This window comes from Astatotilapia calliptera, chromosome 3 (assembly GCF_964374335.1).
Source record: "Astatotilapia calliptera chromosome 3, fAstCal68.1, whole genome shotgun sequence".
Lineage (NCBI taxonomy): Eukaryota > Metazoa > Chordata > Actinopteri > Cichliformes > Cichlidae > Astatotilapia > Astatotilapia calliptera.
Genome location: NC_137424.1, coordinates 69,030,231 through 69,054,558, shown reverse-complemented (window position 1 = coordinate 69,054,558; position 24,328 = coordinate 69,030,231). Strand labels below are relative to the sequence as shown.

The following is a 24,328-nucleotide window of genomic DNA, read 5'->3' as shown; positions in this document are numbered from 1 at the left end:
GGTTTATCAGAGAAACTCAGGAGAATCTTCTCCAAGCATGACATCCCAGTGTACTTGAGACTCAGCAACACACTCAGACAAAAACTGGTTTGTTCTAAGGGCAAAACTCCCAAACACAAACTTAACAACGTAGTATGTGCTGTACAGTGTGGCGAGGAATGCTCAGACCTCTACCTTGGAGAAACCAAACAGCCGCTCCTCAAAAAGTTGATTCTCTTCATCTGGACGTAGCGTTTTCAGTGGGAGAAATTTTTTGTCACTAATCCAAGTGACTTCTTCAGTCTCAGCTGACTGGAGGTTTCCCCACTCTTATGAACAGTACATTTGCACAATGACTGAAACCAGCCCACTGAAGGAACAATGGGCTGGGAGGTCATTTCCTTGATTATTAATATACAAATTCTCATGACCATTGATCAACAACCACTGATCAATGGCCATGAGTACCATTCACAGAGAGTTGGGGAATGGCTGCAATCACAGCATTGTAAGATGGTGACAGATGTCCCCTTAGGCCCCTCCTCGATTCAGAGATGGTCTTTCCCTTTTCATGTAAATGGCCTCCTTGACTCCGAGCTCAAACCAGCGTTCCTCCCTGTCCAGGATGTTACATCCTCATCACTGAAAGAGTGTCCACTGGCCTGTAGGTGTAAATAGACTGCAGAGTCCTGGCCTGATATGTTAGCTCTTCTTGCCTTTCACAAATATCAAAGCTTTGACTAAAGTCCAGCTGGGATAACCACATTTACTCAGGGCCTTCTTGATGTGATGTTCTTGTTCTGGCCGCTGAGGACACACTCCATATTTCGCTGTGGCTTTCCAATGGACAACAAGGAAGTCAAACTAATGTAGCGTAGCTCATGTCACATTCAATTGTTTGATTGTTCAACTGGTCAATGGTATGAAGTGGAAAAGAGGGTTTTTCCATTTGATACGAGACAATAATATAAACCACTGCAGCACAGTACCTGTTATACCTATAGCATGTAATCACTTTAATAAAATATTATGGTCAACAGTATTGTTCGCTGCACTGTCTATCAGGACAAGCAGAGATGAGTCCACTGTCAGAGGCCATAAGATCATTTGTAACCTTCACTAATGCTGTTTCTGTTAGTCTCATTCATGAGCAGTATTAGTTTTCTTTTAAGATCCAGAAGTCTGTGATGTGTTTCATAGTCTGTAGCAAGTGTTTTACAATTAAAGGACCAAATAAATAAATCCACCCCACACAAATCAAATGTTACTCTGATTTTATTTTTGAGTAAACTCCAAAAATTCTAACAGAGAGCTGGTGCTTAGAATACAGTTGAATAAATATTAAAAAGAGATGATTTAATCATTTATGTACAGGCTGGAGTCTTCATGATCAACATGCTGGTTCAGATGCTGATCCTCTCAGTGGAATCGCACTCTCTCTTTCCTCCTTGTATAAAAAAAGATTTTTAATGTTAATTTAAATTCAAAATTCACAGTTTAAAAAGAAATCCAGCATAAATGAACATGTTATAATAAAGAAAAGTAAATGGTTGAGTCTAACATGTGCTCCAGTGAGACATTAAACGTCAGTAAAACTATGCAGTTATGAAACGTAACTTTAATCTGAGCAAAAACAAATTTGCTCAGTTGTAAATAAAACAGTGAAGTAAACGTGACCTGACAGACAGAACCTGAGTGAATGAAGTCCAGTGTTTAACCGATGAGAGCTGAAACTCAGCAGAGGTTTTAAACCTGTGTGCCGGTGATTGGACATCAGCCGCTGATAAAGTGCTCTGTAGTTTTCTAAGACTTGCAGGTCAGGTTGAATGACACTAGTTAGGCACTGCCTACAAAGGAAAGGGCTGCCAAACTCCATATCTAGAAAATCTTTTTTTTTAAACCCTCTCCTGTCTGGAAGCTTTTGGAATCAGAATTGGGATCTGAATGCTGTGGTTCTGAACACATTTTACTTTTGCAAGAGCAGCTATATAGTCTAGGTTCCCCTTGTTTATTTATTCATTTCTATGTGTTGTTTCAGTTATTACATTATGAATAGTATGACAATGCCTCATCCAGTGTCAGGCCACCCGGACTCTTGGACTCCTTCATCTTTGTTGTGGCCTTCTGGAGGTCATCCTGACTAATTGGACGGATGCAGTCATCTGAAAGGCTGAGAGAAAGAAATCAGACGTTTAGCAAACAGCAAGTGAACTTCTGAACTTTATAAGAGCAGCTCTGCATCACTCAGTTCAATCATAAAAAATGCCTGCACACTGAGAGAGTGAAAAGGAAAAAAAGATGATTTTCACTTGTGCTGTATTTGTCCTAATTAGCATGAAAAAGTGAATATCATCAGAATATTTATTTTATTAGTAATTGATAATACCTATTTGTCAAAATATTGACTTTGATCATTTTAAAACATTTAACGTCCTGTCACTCTACCCACTCTGACCTGGAAATACCAAACACCTACGTGTCAGAATCCATGATTTCTCGGACACACAGCAGTGCTGCCTCACGACAAATCTCTTTGAGGTCACTTCCTGAGAAACCCTCAGTTTCCCTGGCGATGTGGCTGAGGTTAGTCAGTGGATCCACCTACAGAGGCAGAATCAGTCTATCAATGAATCTAGGTATCATTGTAAATCCGAATTTACCATTTAAAACTCACATTCAAAGGCTTGTGTCTAAGTTAAAACTAAAACTAAGTTTAGAAATCAATCCTGTGTGTGCCTCCAGGTGAGAAACACTTGATTCGTGCAACTGTTTTACCTTTATTGGATTATGGTGAGCTGCTTTTTCTGAATGCACCAGCCCACTAACTAAAGGGGTTATGGAAATCGTCTACATTATTGTTCTGTGTATGCTGCTGCTCCATGTCCTTCTCTTATATTTGCAGGCTTTCCCATTGGTTGGTCTTTATCTATAAATCTCTCCCTCTTATTTATGTGTTTATATGCATAAAAATCATAACAATGCAGCCCTTGTTCTCACAATATCATACAGTTGATTGTCCCACACATCAAAACACAATTAGGAGTTAGGCTTTGAAATACGCCGCCTCTGTCTCCTGGAATAATCTGCAAAAGGAACTGAAATTGTCAGAAATGGTTACCTTCAGTAAAAGAATGAGAGAACAACTCTTTTAGTCAGCGTGATTTTTTAATGCCACTCTTAACTGATCTGTTAAGAGTGGAAAAGTGTCTTGAAGTTCTCCAGAGGCCTGGTAATGAGCTAATTCATTTAATTCAGGTGTGTTGACTTTAAGCCCGCCCCTATTTTCTCATATTAAGTGAGAAGAAGAAGAAGAAAATCTCAATGTATCATGGGAACCCCCCAGCAGCCTACACCTACTGCAGCATAACTAAGGGAGGATTCAGGGTCACCTGGTCCAGCCCTAACTATATGCTTTAGCAAAAAGAAACGTTTGAAGCCTAATCTTAAAAGTAGAGATCGTGTCTGTCTCCCGAATCCAAACTGGAAGCTGGTTTAATAGAAAAGGGGTCTGAAAACTGAAGGCTCTGCCAGGAAATTAAAGGCCATCCAGGTCTTTATGTCTTTAAGACATTCCTGCAGTTTAACTAATTGGTGTGTGTTATCTCACTTCATAGATAGACAGACCTGGGTGTCATCTGCATGGCAGTGGAAATGTATGCTAGGTCTTCTAATGATGCTGCCTAAGGGAAGCATGTATAATGTAAACAGAATTGGTCCTAGCACTGAACCCTGTGGAACTCCATAATTAACCTCAGTGTGAGAAGAGGACTCTCCATTTACATGCACAAATTCGAGTATTTTAGATAGATCTGATACATTACGGTACCTGTAATACCTACAGCATGCTCTAATCGCTCTAATAGGATATTATGGTCGACAGTATCGAATGCTGCACTAAGGTCTAGCAGGACAAGCACAGACATGAGTCCACTGTCAGAGGCCATAAGAAGATCATTTGTAACCTTCACTAAAGCTTTCCTTTTCTTCACTCATTTTTATTATTGTGGATTTAATGTTTCTTTGGCTTCATGTACTAACTACATTAAAAGAGCAGAAGAAGAACCATGTTGGTAAAATAATGTAAGATCATAAGGATTAATATCTCAGTCACATGACTTTTTCCCTTTTGCTGTGAACTTACCGTCTCATTCTCCAGGATCAGTCTGAGTATCTGCTTGCGCTGCTCAATGTTCTGCAGAAACAAACACACTGTCAGACTAGTTTTATCCTCACACACCCCTGTCTGACAGTGGTGTGAGCCATAGATTATGTCTCATATGCTGGTACATGCCGCCTTTACGGTATCACTTCAGCTGGTCATGCACCACTCTGTTTTTGTAACCTAGCACATTGTTTCATGGCCACCACCGCAGATGAAGACATGACTGTTAGAGCTTTGTCAGTTTTTGCTGCATTTTAATGATGTATCATTAGAGAAACACAAGACTTCTTGGGATGCTTTTCTTTAGGTTTGACGTCTTCACTGCTTTATTCCTTCTAATGTGGTGATATTATCTGAGTAGTGACACCTGCCATTCAGGAGAATACATCAGCACCCTGTGCCTTAACAGGATAAATAGAAATGAATGTGTGATGATGTTGCCACGGCACGCAAACCGACCAATGCAGAGGGTACACTGCTGCGTTCAGTATGCTTTTTGTTTGTTGGTTTGTTTTTAAAAAAACAGTCAGACTTATTTTAAAAGGACATACAGGCAGCTTGATGTGGATCTTGGTGGGCATCCTCCTCAAGATGGCAGGGTCTATGTCCTCAGGACGATTGGTGGCTCCCATAATGATCACCTGACAAAGTACACTTTCAATCAGATTTACATACAGACCGAATCTTCGAAGAACATTTTATTGATTATCTGATCGTTTATGTTCAGGATTCACATATATTGCATAGATTATGGAGAGAAATTGGGTTCTAAAGGGTTGCAAATAGGGGTGGTTTTAAAAAAAAAATCCCAATTCTAATCGATTTTAGGTCTTTAGGGTCTTTCTGTGTGGAGTCAGCTGACATCTGGGATAGGCTCCAAAGCCCCCCGCAACCATGAAAAATATAAGTGGAAGCAAATAGATGGATGGATAATTGATTTTAATTTGAATAATCCAATACTGATTCATTAAATCCTAAAATCAATTTTTAAATATAAATGTATTTTAGCAGAATCTCAGCTTAAAGCTCATAAAACTATTTTAACAACCTCCAAACTGTTAAAAGAGCAAACGATTAAAGAGCAGGTAAATGGATTGATTCTCTAAAAAGATGTAACCATAAAACGCAAATCATTTACTCGTACACGCCGTTGGCATGAAAGCAAACATCTTATTCTGAGACTGCAAAATGTTGATGCAAATTTAACTGAACTAGGAGCAAAAATGGTTAAAAACTACAGTTTTGCTTTATGGCCTATGGAAGTGAGTCCTCAAACGTTACACACAAATTCCTGTAAACATTTGTGAATCAATTTATGCTTGCGGATCACCCTGTATGCATTTGCAACCCTTTTGAGACAAATTCCCCTCCATAATACATCCACAGCTCAGTGAATTTCTTGAGACTCCATATTGAACCTAAACATTTCAGACGTGTGCATACCTGGCACTGGTGGTCTGTTTCGAGTCCATCCCACAAACTCATAAACTGAGCCTTCATCATAGCTGTGACTTCATGATCTCTGCTGGATCGACTCCTCAGAAAGGAATCTGTTCATACACACAGTTTTATCATCTCAGTTATGATTTCATTGTTTGAAAATGTTTTGCCTCTTTTTTTGCTTCTATGGTATTTGTCAAAATGTATACAGTTAAGACCAAATATTAAAATACATTCACGTCTCTCTTTGAACCGTTTGTGCAGACCAAATTCACTGAAAGCAGAATCAGTTTCTTTATATGTTTAATTTATGTTTAAGAAAATTCTAAATTTTAAGGTAGTACATGGAAAATATCGCCACTAAATGTTAGCAGGTTGTAGTCAAGTGAATTTTGTTTTCTTTCCCTTCCCAATTAAATTGTATAATCCTACAGTGTCATGGTCCTGGCTCATTTGAACCAGTGTTTTGTGTTTTTGTATTTTCGTGTTATTTTGTGTTATAGTTTATGGTTAAGTTTCTTTAGTTAGTCTTGAGTTAATTCCTATATTGCCAAGGTTTTTCTGTTTAGCTCCTTCATTATATGTTATTTATTTATTTGTCTTTGCCCTCTGTGCCGCTCTCCATCTCTGTCTGTCTTTATATATGTTGTGTGAGTCTTCCATTCTATGTTTCCCGTCATGTCTCCTCTCGCTCGTGTCCCATCGCTCCCTCTCGTCTGCCTCTCCTCTCCATCATGTTCCTCTATTTCTTGTTTTATTGTGAAGGCCCTATGTCCCTGTAGCTGTGTCCCAAAACCTAGGCCGCATCCTCCTGAGGCCGCATTTGAAGGCTGATTACTTCACAGCCAGCGATGAAGCCTGTCCCAATTCAAAGGCCGCTCCAAATGCGTCCTTCATTTCCCTGGATTTGAAGGATGGGTTATTTTCGTTTCAGCTAATAAAACTTTATATAATAAAGCTGTTTTGAGTTAACATCCTGCCTACGGGCCTGCATTTGGATCCTTTCCTTCCTGCACTACACAGTCGATTCATGACATAAAGTGGGCATTGTAAGCAAAGCACACAGTTTAACAAAAAAAAAAAACTATTTTTCAAACTTAATTTGTCAAAATGATTTCCACTTTATCAGAGAGAGATAAACTGTATGTGTGTATGTGTGTGCGCGCATCTGTGTGTGTGTCTTTCTCACCTATCTCGTCGATGAAGATGATTGTTGGGCCCAGTTTGGAGGCCAGTGAGAACACAGCAGCAGTCAGTTTCTGGGACTCTCCGTACCATTTATCTGTCAGCGTGCTCGGCTTCAAGTTGATGAAAGCAAAGCCCGCCTCTTTTGCTGTTGCCTTGGCGATGAGTGTCTTACCACATCCTGGGGGTCCATACAGCAGCACACCTGTGTGAAGACAGTGGGATTTTGTATTATTTTGCCGATTGCTAGAAATCAAACTACCATGAAAGTAACAGCTTGTTGCTCGCCTACGGACTCAAATGTCGCATCGATGGCAATAGCTCATCTCTCTCACACACACTGTGGACACATAGGGCTGGGTATCAGCTCTGATTTCTATGACTGATTTGATTTTGATTCACAAGGTCCCGATTTTTCCCATTTCCTGATTCAGTTTGATTAGATTCAATTCATTTCAGGTTGACTCAGACAGTGAGAGATATTATAATTCTGATCATTTATTAGTACATATCAGAATCAGAATACTTTATTAATCCCTAAGGAAAATATGTGGGTTGCAGTTGCTCCAAGACAGTAACAGACTAGACTATTTAACAATAAGTTACAGATACAGATTTAAGAAATATCTTTTTTTATATATAAGAACAAAGCTGGCACTTGTGAGTTTTCATCAGGGGTGTGAGAATCACAGCAGAAGCCTTTGTGTCAAAGTAACTGAGGATAAAACACAGAAAAACATGAAATTATGTTCATCCACCTCCTTCTCCCTGGTGTCCTAGACCTCCTTCTCCTTCCACTCCTCCACCTCTTCCTTTGCATGTCTTTGGATCCATTGTTTCAAACCTGAATGAGCTGACTTTGGCCCTTTTGTCCATCAAAGTTTCTGATTGGTGTGTGATACATTTTGACTTCGTAATTGTGTAGTAACTGAGCTAAAGCTGTGCTGATTCGAGTTAACATTACTGACTGCTTTCTAAGTGACAACATGGTGTCAGCACTGACAAATGTACGAATATGTGTGTAGAGTTTTACAGTAACAGTTCACCATATCTGACTCATGTGGTAAAGCAGCGGCATAGTGTTTATAGTTCAGGGAAATGGCTGTGCTTTTTAGGAAGTGGCATTAAGGTTTTGAAATTTGGGTTCACAAGATTGGTTGTAGTGTTTAAGCAATTGAGAAAACCGTTATTATTATTATTATTATTATTATTATTGTTATTATTATTATTATTATTATTATTATTATTATTATTATTATTATTATTATTATTATTATTATGTTTTTGTTGTTTTTAATAGTTTTCTTTTTTCCCTCTGTCTGAACTTATGCCTTAACAAAGTGACAAAGTCCACACCACTATAATAAATACGTTTATGTTTGTGTCTTATTCACACACCCAGGGTTCTTAGCCAAACTTACTTCTGGTTCTCTTATTACAGATTACGCTGCATTCAGGAGCCCTAGTCCTTTACTGCATATATCAGGGAGTCAAGTAGTTTTTTCAGAGCACCTACAGTATTAAGAGTTGTACACAGCAAACACACAAAATGCAAGACACACTAATTTGCTAAGCTATGATGTAATGAAACTATCAATTATAGTTACCAGAGTACTAAAGAAAGTTTAATTATTTGTTAAACAAATACTTTCACAATCAACACACACAAGCAAACAATAGCAAAACCAAGCGGCAATCCCAACACTTCTAATTTTAACCTGCACAGTCTTGAGCCTTTTGTCAAATCACATGCCAAACATTTGGGGGTTATATTTGACAGCAATTTCACCTTTGAAAAACAAATTAGCTCAGCCGTACAGCGGTCTTTCTTCAAACTGAGGCTTTTACCTAAGGTGAGATCATTTTTATCTTTTAAAAACTTTGAACGAGCGATTCATGCTTTCATTATATCCCAGCTGGACTATTGTAACTCCTTATATGCTGGAGTCAGCCAGACCTGCCTGGCAAGGCTGCAGTTGGTCCAGAATGCTGCAGCTCATCTTCTGACACGTACTAAAAGATGTGAACACATTTCCCTGGTACTTGCCTCCCTTCATTGGCTCCCTGCCCGCTTCAGAATTAATTTTAAAATTTTATTGTTGACTTACAAAGCCCTGAATGGACAGGCTCCCGGGTATTTGTCTGACCTCTTGCAGACTTATACCCCCCTTAGATCTCTTAGATCAAGTGATCTTTTGCTTTTAGCTGTACCGAGGTCGAGGCTGGTTCATAGAGGTGATCGAGCATTTGCAGTCATAGCGCTTAAGCTGTGGAATAATTTACCCCTATACATCAGACAGGCTCATACTGTCAATCTTTTTAAATCTTATCTTAAAACGCATTTTTATTTACTGGCTTTTAATACAGCATGAGAGTTGTTTGTTAATTCATATTTGTTGTTTGCTTTTAATACTCTAAGTTGTTTTATTATGCATGTTGTATTCTTGTACAGCACTTTGGTCAACGCTCCTGTTGTAATTAAATGTGCTATATAAATAATTAAACTATTAACTATTAAGGTGCATTAAACTCTGTCGGAAACTGAAAACTCATTCACAACCTGTATGCTTTAAATAAACAGTGACAAACACTTCCATTTCTCTGGACACGCATACAGAGAATCAACCAATTACAAACAGACTAAAGTAAAAGAATTTAAATGGTATATATATATATAATCAAAATAGAAATTACAGCAAACAAGAAATGGTTATTGTTGATCGATTATATCTAATACAGATGTAATGTAATGGTTAAAAGCTGTGCATCCTTTGTAGATTTTGATTAAAGTTTCTGTGGGTGTCCTGATTAAGGCAATTTTCTATCCCATCTCAGAATAACTAAGGCAAAGGCTGATGCTAATGGGAATCCTGAACAACAACAACAAAGTGAATGATTGCTGACCTTTGGGCGGCTGCAGCAGCCGGGATTTCCTGAACAGATGTCTTTTCTGAACGGGGAAGATCATTTTCTCCTTTAGCTCGTTGATCACCTCCTCCAGACCTGCGATATCCCTCCATGTGATCTGCACACAGGAAGAAATCTGGATGGATATTGGCTGCAAGTGCTGATGCACGAAGATTAACCCCACACTTCCTGTTTCTGTCAGTACTGTGTGCTGTCAGCTCTTTGTGGTTTATATTTACAGCTTCAGTTTAAACAACATGTAAAGTGGCATTACCTGCATGGTCCGCGGGTCAACCCGGTGAGTGACAATGCGCTGTTCATACACAGAGAGTTTAACATTTTTAGATTTATTTTGACCTGTCCTCGTTGTCTGAAAAACACAAAAGCAGAAACAAATCAAAGGCTCAGCCTGTGCTCTATGTCAGGATCATACTGTCCTCATCAGCAGGAGACAATTTTCTCAAATAAAATATTCAGGATGAAAGATGTATGCCTAGGTTCTCTGTCATCTGGGTCATGGCAATCTAAGAAGCTTGGAAAGAAAAGTAACTGGAAGAGCAGTTGTGCCATAGTCTATAGGATGATAGTTAAAATGTGACCATAAAGAAAAGACAGAATTATAGTCGAGAATAAGCAATAAGCTTCTCCCGGATGGCCGAACTCCTCACCCCATCTCTAATGGAGAGGCCAGCCAGCCTTCGGAGAAAGCTCATTGTTGCTGCTTTTATCTGCAATTTCGTTCTTTTGGTCACTATCCAAAGCTCGTCACCATAGGTGAAGGTAGGGACGTAGATCGGCCAGTAAACTGAAAATTCTGTTATCACTACAGTCATAGCATCAATCCAACAGACTCTCAGTGCAGGACTCACTGCCTACGTCCTCACAAATTCTCCTACCCTCTTCCTTTACATCTGATGCGTTCATGGAGGTGAAAGAAAAAAGGTTAGGAAAAGGAGATGAAACAGATTTTGGGAACCTACAGATTTTTGGTTACATCCTGTTAGAAATGTTCATCCTACTGTAAAACCTGCCTAGCAGATCTGATTATGAGCAGCTTCAATCCATTCAGTTTGGGTATTTGTGCTCAGACTGATTTTTATGTGCATCTGCTGACTGTGGAAAATTATATCATTAATCTCTTGTCTTCTTTCTTGTTTGCACAAAAGCTTGTTCTGTATAGTTATTAATCAAAATGTTTTTAAAGTATAATTCTGAAAATGTCATTATCTTTACAAATGAAAAGAAAGGCAAAATTAATATATTCTCTGAAATTATCAGGTAATATCTGCACATCAGCAAATCTGAGATTAAACATGAGAAAGAATCAGAATTAATCCACATTAAGGTGAGACAAAAAAAACAAACATCTGAAGACAAAACCTGTTGCAATAAATCTTGATTCCCCTCCCACCTGCCTGTGAGGCTTCTCCTGCTGATTCCTTACCTGGTATAACTGGTATATGATGCCTAGGCTTAGGCCTAGGCCTACGCCTAGACCCTGGCCTAGACCTTGGCCTAGGCCGAGAAAAAGAGCGATGCCTCCAGCTCGCACAAAGCTCAGTCCCATTGTCACGTCACAGATTCTGAGACACAAACAGGTTTACACAGGGATTAATGTATAAAATGCTATCAAGAAGATGAATACAAACAGCAGGAGCATAACAACTCACCACCTCGCAACACTCTCTCACTCACTGCTTGTTATTACTGTGCGGAATACAAATGTTTTATGAAGGACAGAAGTCTAAAAAATGCCCAATCATCTAAAGTTTTAGAAAGTTCAGGAAGAAACTGAGACAATGCAAAAAGTCAAAAATATCTAAAGCTCGCTCAGAATTGGGGATGGGATGCTTGATACTGACATTTTGACACTGTGTTTAGCTGACAAAGTGCAAATTTTTCAAAACACTGGCTGCGTTCAAAACCTCCCTCTTGTCTCCTCTTCCTAACCTCTTTTCCTTGATCTTGATGGAAATGTCATTGAGGTCATGTAAAGGCTGATGGGAAGATTGATACTAAGAAAAGAGAAGAGCAATGCTCTGAAATTTGGAACATCACTAACAATGTGATGCTGAATGTTGGCTATGTTGAACTTACAATATGCAAAACATGGACTACAAAATCCATATCATACAAATCCATATCTTTACTCCAGTGACTTCTAAAATGAGAATATCCTATGAAAAATATATTTTATTAGAAAGGTTTGAATTTTAAAGTAATGTTTAGGTCCAGATTTAAATTATTTTGATATTAAAAAGCTTTTAGATTTACTAAAGAGACACAGTGCCAGTTTTGTGACAGCAAGTTATGAACAGGAGAATTTTTGAGGCTGGTCTTATTGCATATCATTTTGTAGGAGTTTCCCTTTCAGGAGGAGAATATTTAAATGAGTAGCACAAATGTGAAAGTCTATGGCACACAATTTACTGGAAATGTCATTAATTGAAAAATCATATCTTGTGCTTGTTGTGGTTGTGATAGATGCTACAAGGAGTTTTAATTTTTAGGAGGAGAGATGCAATCAGAAGAAGTGTGTAATCGATAGTTTACGCGGATGGCTCAAAACTGTGGGGACATTACCAAAAACTCTTCTCTCCTCATACTGAGTGTTTAGAAGTGAGCCCCACCAATCGTTCCTCAAAAATAATGAGAATTTACTCAAATGGATCTCATATTAACTGAATATTAACTTAAGTTAATTCTCTAATTAACATATTAACTCCTTGGAGGGCATTTCTATTCGATTCAATTATTAAAGAGAGACAATCTCCTGATTTCCCTCTGAAAAATTTGAACACGACAATAGCGCCAAGTCACAGTTGCCTAAAGTCGCCTGCTATTTTTGTGCAAAGCTAACTGAACAGTCTGACTTTTGGTTCTAATCATGAGCTTGAATCCGTTAAGTTGAAGATGAGCAGACGATAATAAAAATGAAATATCTCTTCTTCCTCCTACATTCGAAAGAAAGTGAAACATAATTAACCAGGATGACAACTGAGATCAAAATTGGGTTAAGAGATGAAAATCATCCCAGAAGTCCTTGTAAATTCTACTTAAATACAGTAACTAAGTACTTAAACCTCTGGCATTACAGAATGCTAACATCTGAGTAGCTCATGGTTGCGAGTAATTTTAACAATTACCGTAATAGTCTTTGTCACTTTGTTGCTGCTATTTTTCCTTTGGCATCGTTTGAAGAAAAAAAAACCACAACAGCCCTTCGATATCGTACTATGTGAATGGACAACAAAGATTGAAGAAACACTTCATTTATAGCTGGAAAAATGCAACATTTGGACAGACTTATGGGAAAATCTTCATGAGATTCAGTCCTTACGATCCTCACATAATTAACGATTATTTTCAAACAACAAATTCACAAAGTATTGGCATTTTTATAACATTTCATCCCCTGTTAGAGACAGATTGCTATTCTGAAAGTGAAACTTTTACAAATACATACTCCATAAAGCTAAGACCTAGTTCAAACTAACTGTCAGTCACAAAACTGACACTGAATCTCTTCACTATAGCTAAACCAAGACAACAAGCTGTGGCGAAGTAACAGTGTAGTCAAACTTTAAGGTCGTTCTCAGGTGCTCCTCTTTTCCTAAGTCCATATCTATCCTCATCCACAAACAAAGTGAGTAGGAATATGAGACAGCAGGGACTTTGAAAAAAAAAATCCTGGAGCTGGAGTCAAACGCACAAAAACTTTAAATCAGCCAACGTGACATGTGTGTTTTGAATCACACCTCGGAGTACCTGCGCTTCATAAACCCGCCACACAAGCATCCATTATCCACATACTCATACATACTGAATCAATATAAAAAAATATAATGTATAGGCTACCACTTCTTCAAACAAAATTTAAATATATATTCTGTTTTATAAAAAAATAAAATAAATCTCACCTACAGAAGGACAACACGAAGACGGCAACAAACAAGTCAGGTAGAGTAAAGCAGCAGATATCGTTTTAGGAGAAATCACGTGGTGACACAGCTGAGTTGCGGTGGTGCCAAACTGCATGGGAAGAGCCAACTTTCGTCTTATTTGCTGTTCGTGGTGAGAGGAGGAGACTAAATACAAAGCACAACAGACAACCAACATAAAACAGGGAAGCAAAACGCAAGAACACTTTTCAAAGTGACACGAACTCAACAACAACATAACACACGGGAGGAATAAAGCGAATCAAGGAATATAAACCAAGTATAACAATAGACAGAAACTAGATAGTAAAACTAAGTAAGTAAAAAAACTAAGAAAGCACATGAATATAAACATAAACCAACCACAAAATATCTGCTGAAGGAAAAGAACCTAAAACTGAAAAAAAAAACAAAAAAGAAAAACCAACCAAATCACGAGTCCGTGAAAGCTATATAATGGTTAAAAAAAACCTCAAGCAAACAAACAAAAAAAAAAATTAATGTCCAAATTTATTCTTCCTCTATAATAACTTGTTTGCGCTGATTTTCAGTTCAGATTTCAGTCCATCATGACTCAGCTCTTTCTCCCTCGGTAATAATCAATAATCATATGACCCAAAACACCATGAACATATTGCAATGCAATATAATGTGTGTGATAGAAATGAAAACTATTAAATGAATTTATTATTTTGCGCCCTTTTTAATTTTAGACAAAAAGTGCAGTTTTTCTGACAAAAATGCCCCATTTTTAGATATGGAAAAGGTTATTCTTAAAAACAGCTGCTTCTTAACAACAGAGAGCAGGATGGGGGAGATGGAGGCTGCACGCCCCGTTAAGCATTATTTCGTTTTATTTGCTTTTGCTTAATCCGAAACAAGGAACATAGGAAGCACAGGTACACGCCACACCTCTGCATGAGTCGGTCGCACAGGAGCAAGAGTCCACGCGATGGTGTGTTTCGTCTCGCACATCAGCCAGTGTGGGTACAATGACAATCTCTCGAACTCCTCCCAGACCCGTCAATAAAATAATTAAGATATTTTTTGATAAACTGCCAAAGAGCCATTTTTACCCCCCAGTTCAGACGCCTCTGCATTAGGATCTGATCCAGCAAACCCGAGGAGAGCAGCGGACATGAACCACTGTTGAACCATGTGTGAAATAAAATTAAATGAAAAAATGATTGTGAAGAAGTGACGGACATTTGATGGCAGGTCTTAGATAATCGTGAGTTATTGTGTCTGATTGTAAGATTGTAAAATTGCAAAATTGTAAAAAACACAAAACTCTGGAAGAGGTGTACACGCACTGTGGAAAAGTAAAGGCGTGTTGCATTCTCTAAAACTGTTTTGTGAACAGTTGTCCAAGTATATGTTCCTTTTAAAATGTGACACATGTAATATGATCATCAAAGAACGTGATTTTTATAAAACATGTATTCTTCTGTTTTGAAAGTGTCAGATTTTCATAAAACATTTATTAGTGTAGCGGCAATCTTCGGTCCTTCGTCGCTTCTGCTGGACGTAAAGTTTCTGACTCGTGCTTGGCTGTAGGCCTTTCGGTAGCAAAAACGAGGTGAATGTAAAAAAGAAAAAAAGGAAAACGTTTATTTACTCCACACAAACCGAAAACTCCAAAACAAATGCCTCCAGTGGAGCTCCGTTTACATCTATTTTATGTCATAACTAAACGATAAACAACTGTTGCTCCACCACATTGCGGCCTAACACACCCGCTTTGTCAATGAGAACGTGTTGATGACACCTACCACCACTTTACAACAACCCAATAGATTAAGAAAGCAGGACAAATTTAGAGCATATGGACCATAGTATATTGTATTACAACATAAAATAATCCAGATTGTAACTAGAAACTCAGATTACAGATCATAACAAAATACTCAAATACGGTCCGATGTATTTGAGTAAAATATTGGCCTGGACTGTCTAAGCTCCAATAATTAGTATGTTGTAATTTGTTTAGACTGTGTGTAATTTTTATAGAAACCTTGTCCATTGTATGTGTAATCATGAAAACATGTAAAACTCCACAGCAGTGATACTTGTTCTTACATATTTATTCTTTGTTGTGGTACTTTACTGTTCCAATGAAACACCATCTGATTTCTTTTCTTTTTCTTTTTTGGTAAAGCAAAGTCACTCTCACAGCACTGATTTTAGAGGAATGTTCAACAATTGTTCCAGACTGCCTTTTCTCCAGTGAGGGTTACGGTGAAATTTAGGTTGTTATTTTCTGTGATTGCACACTGCCCATGAGAGGACCTCTCAGTAAGCTGTACACCAGACGTTTTAATTCAGTTTTATCTATATATCACCAAATTACAACAACAGTCACCTGGACGTGAAACTGTTAGTCACACAAATGGTGAACAGAAAGTAATTTTCCAATTGTGAAATCCACATTTTTCTAAACAGTTAACACAAAGGCCTAAACAGAGGCACTCATGCTCAAAGTGACACATTTTCTTTGCAAAAGGCTCTAATAATGCCAAAACATTTAAAATATGAAACAAAAGCAAATTTTGTTTTCAAACATCAGAACTTGTAAACAAGTGTATGAGCTTGTCCGATCAATCATTACACAAAACACAGTACTGAATCCGTGCACCACTGCTCATCATTGTAGCCCATTACACAGCCTTTGTCATGTGTTGTCTTTCTACATAGGCTGTGTCAAATTTGCTTTCTTGCAATGATTTAGATTCAGAATCAGAAATAGTTTGATGCTAATTTTATTGAGTCAATGACTTTTTTTCAAACTGTGACTGAATATTGAAACACTGGAAATATTACAAAAAAATACATATAAACCAAAATAAAATCTATTACAGTATAAGAAATTGCCACTTTTGATACTCAATCGCTCACCTTAGACCTCCTCAACTGATGCTGGTAAAGAACTACACAGATGTGGCATCTTTGAAGGCCTGCAGACTGATTGCGAAATGAAAGTTTGTGTTAAGGACTTCAAAAACAGGTGATTTATTGATTTCATACTGATCTTGGTAGTTTCTAATAGTTAGAAATAGGTGATTTCTGTTTGGTTACCACAGCTAAAACAATGGGGTTTGGACTGCTTGAATGAGATTAATTGTTTTGCAAAAAGGTGGGGAAAAGTTGTCAAGCCAATGAGAAAGGGTTAACACATTTCCAAGAAGTGTCTCCTGCTCTGCTCAGATAGTGATGATGAAAACTGAGGGGATCCAGTCTCTGTAGGCCGGTCAAAGCAATTAAGAAAAACTGTAACGTCTTGATGCATGCTCAATCACCCAGGTAAGTAAATCTCCAAAAGTTGATTCTGTTCATCTGGACGTGGCGTTTTCAGTGGGAGAAACGTTTCGTCGCTCATCCAAGTGACTTCTTCAGTCTCAGCTGACTGCAGGTTTCCCCAATCTTATAAACAGTACATTTGCATAATGACTGAAACCAGCCCACTTAAGGAACGATGGGCTGGGAGGTCAGACTGAAGAAGTCACTTGGATGAGTGACAAAACGTTTTTCTCACAGAAAACGTTACGTCCAGATGAACAGAATCAACTTATGTGCCACTGACATGAGTGTCATGTTACTCCATACAGAACCCCATTAAAACAAAATAATAGAAAAATAAATAACAAAATTATCTTTAAATGTCTGACTTGTGCCATTGAAACCTTTGTTTAGTTAGTTAACCAGTTTCAGTTTCTAAAAATATCATTTGTGCAGGAATAGAAAGGTGAACCATGAGTCCTGCTTTCTTATCTAAAAATGTCCTGAAATAACATGTTGACCTTTTTTTTTACTGTCTTAAAAAGAAGGTGAACATGATGAATGTAACATGATTTGGCTTCCATGCTAAAGACTGAAGTTACTGGAGAAAAGACTGTTTTTATGCTGACCCTATGCTCGATTAGGGCTGTCACAATGGCAGGTTTTCATGACATTACTGTAACCAAATGAGATCACTTTAAGCATATTAGCCCCACATGTTATGTGATGTAACAGACTACAATAACAAGTAATGGATCACTATATTGTAGGGTCTACCTGACAATATAAAATGCCTTGAGGCAACTGTTTATTGTGATTTGGTGCTGTATAAATAAAATTATATTGACTACATTGAATTGAACATTTTACAAAAAAAAAGAAGAAAAATAAAACAAAAACAAAAACAAACAAACAGCAGTTTCACATTTAGGTGCTGATCCCATGATTTCAGCATGGCCGTATTGTCTTTGTGGCTGTGGATCATGTGACACTGACTCACATGGAAAGTGCAGTGTGCCGTGTAACCCAATGAAAGTAAAATGGAAAAATAAAGAAATGGATCTTTGATAATAGTTATGATTTAAAGAGCAAAAGTGAGGAAGCTCAACTGCTAGACTGTTCGGATCCCGGGCTTCGTTCCCAGTGTTTTGTGTTTTTTGGACTTCTGAATCTATTGTGTTTTGAAAAGTGGGGTATGTTTCTAATTTTTAGTGTTTTGTTCATTTATTAAGTTCTTTCTGTGTTCAGGCTGTCCTGAAAGTGAAGTTGAGCATTGCTCATATACATATATCCTTCATGTAAGTAGGCGACATGCTCTACAGTAACCCCAAGCTTACAGCACCTGGTATTCCCAGGCAAATTCCCATCCAAGTGCTAACCAGGCCCAACCCTGCTTAGCTTTTAGGATCACACAAGTTTAGGTGTGCTCAGGGTGGTAAAGCTGTAAGTTATGTCCTGTGGGGGTCTGGGGTCATGATAATAAACTGTAGAGGCAAGTGAATGTGTAGCCCAGATGAAAAATATCATACTTATTCTCTTTATATTAACTGTCCACATCAACAAGCGTCGTATTTCCTATGACCATTGAATGCACCTCTCAGTTCACCCCACGTGAGGGCACCTAGCTCAGCAACCAATCAGAGCCTACCCAGGCCGCATTGACCCTGTCAGCCAGGAAGTGAGGTGAAGGTGCATGATGCTCCCGGGTTTTTTCTCATCTCAGCAAGAGGAGTGGAGGCATCTACTACTCAAACCGAGAAATCCACGGACAAAAGAGAGGAAAACTCAGGATTGAGAGGAAGGAAAGCCAGCGTACTTACCTGCTGGAAGTCCGGAGTCGAGTGGCTGGATAAAGGAGAGAGGCAACGTCGGTAAGACGAGTGTTATTCTGATGGAAAAAACTTGTAGAGACTTACCGTCGCGATCATGCTAATGCTAGCTCGGTGTCTCACAGGCTAACCACTCACCTTTCATCCGGAGAGCTGCTGCAATTCCAACGCCAGTGTGTGTTGGGCTTTTGTGAAACAGAGCAACGGTGAGCAACATGTTCTTAGCTGCTCTAAAGCTAATTTTTGTCAGTTCACTGTGAGTTTAAAGTAATCTAGAGGGTAATTTTTAGTGCATTTCTCTCTCACGAATAGGCCTATAGCGTGGAGAAATTAAGCACACTGCTTTAATGCCTCTGAACTGAACTCATATGTATATTTTGTTGCTTATTTGCACATAGTTCTGAATTTGTTATGGTGTATTGTATTTTGAGTGTCAATGGTTACTTACCATAAGTATTGTTTAATTAATGTTTACATGAATAGAGAAATATTTGAGCAACTTAGATGTTTAGTTCTCATATTTGATATGCTTGAAAATTGAATGTTGTACAACAGAACTGTGAGATTTGATAAGATTTAAGATGTTGATGCAATGAATATGAGGTGATGCAATATTTTGATTTTGTATTTTAACCTTAAACAATGCATCTGAAACAGACTGATTAGAATGTACATTTTATGACCTGGATTATAGGTCAGGTTTTTTGGAGAGGACGGAAAAGTCCAAGGACCAGGACGATATTCTGGTTGTGATAGATGGCGAGCCAACCACTTTGAGGACGATCTACCCCAAAGAAGATACACACCACACACTCATACATTCCAGTTACATTCACAAGGACCTTTGAAGTTGGCTATCGCCAGCTTAACTCTAAATTCTTAAAGGGCCCCAACGAGTACTTTTATTTTGTTGAGTGTGCACACTATTTATTTTATTTTATACTTTATCTGTACAAATTGGACAAATACCTGTTATACTTTGTAACAATACAAGAGTGGCTACTCAAAAGTTAACATTGTGTCCAGGTCATTATTGCTGCTCAACACTTTGGCTCCATACGAATTTGGTGTCTTCTGATTCTGGCCAGGGTCTTATTACGAGCCCAAGTAATTATTGCGCTGTAATTCACCTTTATACCTTAAAGTTGGTTACAGAAGTGGCGAGCCAGCCAGGAGCCAATTGATTTGAGCATCAATATTGAGGCAATGACCAGCATGGATTTCATACAAAAGTCTGGTGTCAAAATACCTAATGCGGTTGTTGTCGCTGGGATAACACAGGTATCTGAGAAAGATGAACAGGTCATTGACTTTCTGAAACAGTATGGTAAAATCACAAGAGTCCTTTTTGTTGATGATTCACTGTCCAACTTCTACCAAAACCTGATCGTAGAATACTCTAGCAGTTCAGCCTTAGAAGGTTTAGAACCTCGTTTACCATACACATACACAGCACAAGCTGATCCCAGCGTTGTCTATGAAATTAAAACACTCAGTAGCATGTACACTACCACGGTTGGGAGTAATGTTACAAAAACCTACTTGGCGGAACTCAAGGAACTAGCCAAGCTGAGTGGCAAAGACTACGGTGAGGTGCTGAAGGAGATGATGTGTCAGATTGGGGAGGATGTTGAAGCCATGCGACCTACCACTGAAGAACCTTCTCCCACGTATGTCGAGACCACTGTTGTATCTCCGCCCGCTTCTAAAGAGCGACAGTGTCACACCTCACATTCAGATGTTACACCAAGTGATACTGGTGCCACTGATGATGTTCCCCTCACTAATGGAAGGAGAGCAGCGTCCCTCTCAGTAAGTGACTTGAACCCACCTGACATTCAGAAGGTTGTGGTAGAGCATATCGTACGAAGGCAAGATGTTGTCCCACACATCCAGTCCCAGGTGAGACTCCGTTCCTTCTCCGGTAAGGTTCCCAGACCTAACAATGAAACTGATTATGACACATGGCGCACACAAATTGAACTGCTCCAAAATGATCCCAGCATGTCCCCCCTGCAAATATCCAGAAAGATCCATGAGAGCCTGCTCCCACCAGCAGCTGATATAGTTAAGAGTTTGCGGCCTGAGTCACCACCTGTGACTTATTTGCAGCTTCTAGATTCAGCCTTTGGCACTGTAGAAGATGGTGAGGAACTTTTCGCTCAATTCCTGAACACCCTTCAAGATCCAGGTGAGAAGTCATCCACTTACCTTCACCGGCTACAGCTAGCATTAAACAGAGCCACGAAGAGGGGGGGAGTCGCATGTGAAGAAGTGGACAAACATCTACTTAAACAGTTCTGCAGGGGATGTTGGGACAACGACCTACTCAGCGCCCTGCAACTTGAGCAAAAGAAGAGCAGCCCACCCCAATTCTCAGACCTGTTGTTAATGATTCGCTCTGAGGAAGATCGACAGCAAGCAAAAACTAACCGTATGAGAAAACACATTGGCACCACAAAGCAGAGAACTCAGTTACAGTCCCAGGGTGCACATGTTTGTGAACCAGAGGAGAAACATGGGAGTAGCATTGCTGCTATTGAGGATCTGCGAAAGCAGGTGGCGAGTCTGCAAAGTCAACTAACTACATTCATGTCACAGAAAAAAACAAAGTTTGCAAACAGCAAGGACCCTGCAGGGAAGCCGCAGAGTAAGATGTCAAAGCCACATGGTGTAGATGGACGTATGCAAAGACAGACTTCAAAGAGGCAAAGGGGCAGACCCAAGCCCTGGTATTGTTTCAACTGCGGTGAAGATGGACATATCGCTCCATGCTGTGTTGACCCCGCTAACCCCAACCTAGTAGCAGAAAAAAAGAAGCAGTTGGAGGAGAAACAACGCCAGTGGGAAGCGCGAGATTGTACAGATTCACCTTTAAACATCTAACAGTTCCTGTTGTGGGACAAACAGGAGCTGAGGAGAGTCAACAACGTCCCTCAGACGTAAACAATGGTGACAAAATCACAGCTGAGGTTAACAAAGTAAGTACCCCAGCAAAGACTGTCAAAGCACAAACATGTTCTGGCTTAAACCGTTCAGAGCAGAACCAATCTTTCCAACTCCCTAAACAGTTGATTGGTACCAGAAGTACAGCTCAAGTGACTGTGAGAGGTGAAGAAGTCAACTGTCTTCTTGACTCAGGCTCCCAAGTTACCACTGTTCCTGAGTCATTTTACCAGCAGCACCTTTCAGAGCAAAAGATCAAGCCACTACATGACCTCTTAGAAGTGGAAGGTGCTAATGGCCAGCTAGTGCCTTACTTTGGCTATATAGAAATGACCATAACTTTTCCAAAGGACTTTATAGGTGTTCCAGTAGATGTAAACACACTTGCTTTAATCGTCCCTGACACTTCACAATCCCTCATGCTCATAGGCACAAACACCCTAGATGTACTGTTCGACATCTACTCAGAGACTGACTTAGCCAATCGTCAACCCCTCCCACATGGCTACAAAGTAGTCTTCAAAATCATTGAGTTGCGACGGAAGCAGACAAGTGACACCCATCAGGGGGTAGTGAAGCTACTTGGCAAGATGCCTCAAGTCATTCCAGCTGGTTCAACTGTAGTGGTGGAGGGAGTCGCCCTTGGCGAGGGCCTTCAGGATGAAAAATCAGTTGTAATTGAGTACCCATCATCGTCCCCCTTGCCCGGTGGCCTGCTACTTAAAGCCGGTCTGGTGGACTTTCCCCAGCGGCGGCCCCACAAGTTGCCAGTTGTTATAAGCAACGAGTCTGACCACGACATTGTCATCCCTGCCAAGTGTACTATTGCAGAGGTTAGTGCTTATCAGACCATCCTATTAAAGGAACACAACAAGACCAAACAGTCAGAACTATCCCAGAGAACTCCAGAGACTCCATCTTTCCAAGAGCCCACCATAACCTTCAATTTTGGTGACTCCCCAGTTCCATTGGAATGGAAAGAGCGCATCACTCAGCAGCTCAGCGGCATGCCTGAGGTGTTTGCACAGCACGACCTGGATTTTGGCCGGACGGACCAGGTGCGACATCATATAAAACTTTCGGATGACACGCCTTTCAAACTACGTGCCCGGCCAATCCACCCACGGGACATTGAGGCTGTCCGGAAGCACATTCAGGAACTCCTTGATGCAGGAGTTATTAGAGAGTCAGAGTCCCCATTTGCGTCACCCATAGTGGTAGTCCGGAAAAAGAACGGCCAAGTCCGGTTGTGCATCGATTATAGGCGTCTAAACCTTCAGACTATAAAAGATGCGTACAGCCTTCCGAAGCTAGAGGACACATTCTCAGCCCTCAATGGTTCACAGTGGTTCTCTGTTCTTGATCTAAAATCAGGGTACTACCAGATCGAGGTCGAAGAAGCAGACAAACCGAAGACGGCCTTTGTGTGCCCTCTCGGCTTCTGGGAGTTCAACAGAATGCCTCAGGGTGTAACGAACGCCCCCAGCACGTTCCAGCGGTTAATGGAGCGGTGCATGGGGGATATGCATTTGAAGGATGCATTGGTCTTTCTTGATGACGTGATAGTATTCTCCCGAACCCTTGAGGAACACGAAGAAAGACTCATGAAAGTGCTCACTCGTCTAAAAGAGTTTGGGTTAAAGCTGTCACCAGAGAAATGTGTCTTCTTCCAGACTTCAGTCCGTTATCTGGGACATGTGGTCTCCAGAAATGGAGTTCGGACTGACCCTGAGAAGATTTCGGCCCTTAAAACATGGCCTGTCCCACAGACCCTGCGAGAGTTAAAGTCGTTCCTTGGTTTTGCTGGGTATTATAGAAGGTTCGTTAAGGGGTATTCCAGCATTGTGAAACCTCTCCACAACTTAACTTCGGGGTACCCACCTAGCCACAAGAAATCAAAAGTAAACGCAAGACAAAGTGCACATCAGTACCATGACCCAAAAGACCCTTTCGGAGGTCGCTGGACGCCAGCTTGCCAGGAAGCCTTCGAGTCAGTCATCCAAAGTCTCACCACTGCCCCTGTACTTGCCTTCGCTGACCCCCAGAAACCCTATATACTGCACACCGACGCCAGTACCACCGGGCTTGGTGCTGTATTGTATCAGGAGCAAGAGGGACAACTTAGAGTCATAGGCTATGCAAGTAGAGGGCTGTCACGGAGCGAAAATCGCTATCCAGCGCACAAGTTGGAGTTTCTGGCGCTCAAGTGGTCAGTTACAGAAAAGTTCAGCGACTATCTCTACGGCAACCACTTCACTGTTGTAACGGATAGTAATCCGCTGACTTACATTCTGACTTCAGCAAAACTTGACGCAACTAGCTATAGGTGGCTAGCAGCACTGTCCACATTCTCTTTCAAACTCCTCTATCGTCCAGGGAAGCAGAATGGAGATGCGGATGGATTATCACGCAGACCACACGGAGGGCTAGCGGACGACCTGAAATCACAAAAAGAGATTGAACGCATACAACAGTTCACTCAAGATCACCTTTGTGATCCAGACAACATCAATGCTGTAAATCAGTCTGTGGTGAAAGCAATCTGTGAGAGGCAGTTCACCTACAGCGTCAGTCCTGACAATGAAAGAGAGGCAGATGCAGATTGTGTTGCCTTGGTGGAGGTGCTTGCTGTGTCTCCTAGTGCTGTACCTGATAGCTATGGG

The 24,328-nt window shown here is 40.0% G+C and overlaps 1 protein-coding gene across 2 annotated transcripts; it reads right to left on the bottom strand.

Annotated features, from left to right (window-relative positions):
* Positions 1 to 1,236: 1,236 nt before the first annotated feature.
* Positions 1,237 to 15,471, bottom strand: LOC113018080 (outer mitochondrial transmembrane helix translocase-like). 2 transcript variants are annotated; one of them, XM_080298926.1, is made up of 11 exons: positions 13,598 to 15,471; positions 11,118 to 11,256; positions 9,948 to 10,043; positions 9,671 to 9,791; positions 6,771 to 6,971; positions 5,585 to 5,691; positions 4,693 to 4,782; positions 4,121 to 4,171; positions 2,456 to 2,580; positions 2,025 to 2,149; positions 1,237 to 1,426 (listed from the first exon to the last, which is right to left on the bottom strand). In XM_080298926.1, exons 2-10 carry the CDS (start codon positions 11,238 to 11,240, stop codon positions 2,026 to 2,028), a joined length of 1,038 nt encoding a protein of 345 aa, XP_080155052.1. In that variant the 5' UTR covers positions 11,241 to 11,256; positions 13,598 to 15,471; the 3' UTR covers positions 1,237 to 1,426; position 2,025. The 2 variants fall into 2 exon arrangements, with proteins under 2 accessions (XP_080155052.1, XP_026016933.2); XM_026161148.2 differs by having other exon boundaries at positions 13,594 to 15,470.
* Between the last annotated feature and the right edge of the window lie 8,857 nt (positions 15,472 to 24,328).

Excerpts from the sequence above, each read along its gene's own strand:
- LOC113018080 (XM_080298926.1), bottom strand. The coding sequence starts at position 11,240 with ATGGGACTGAGCTTTGTGCGAGCTGGAGGCATCGCTCTTTTTCTCGGC. Across the intron at positions 4,783-5,584 it reads AAACAGACCACCAGTGCCAG|GTGATCATTATGGGAGCCAC; the intron begins GTATGCACACGT and ends GTACTTTGTCAG. Across the intron at positions 2,150-2,455 it reads GAAATCATGGATTCTGACAC|CCTTTCAGATGACTGCATCC; the intron begins GTAGGTGTTTGG and ends TCTTTCTCTCAG.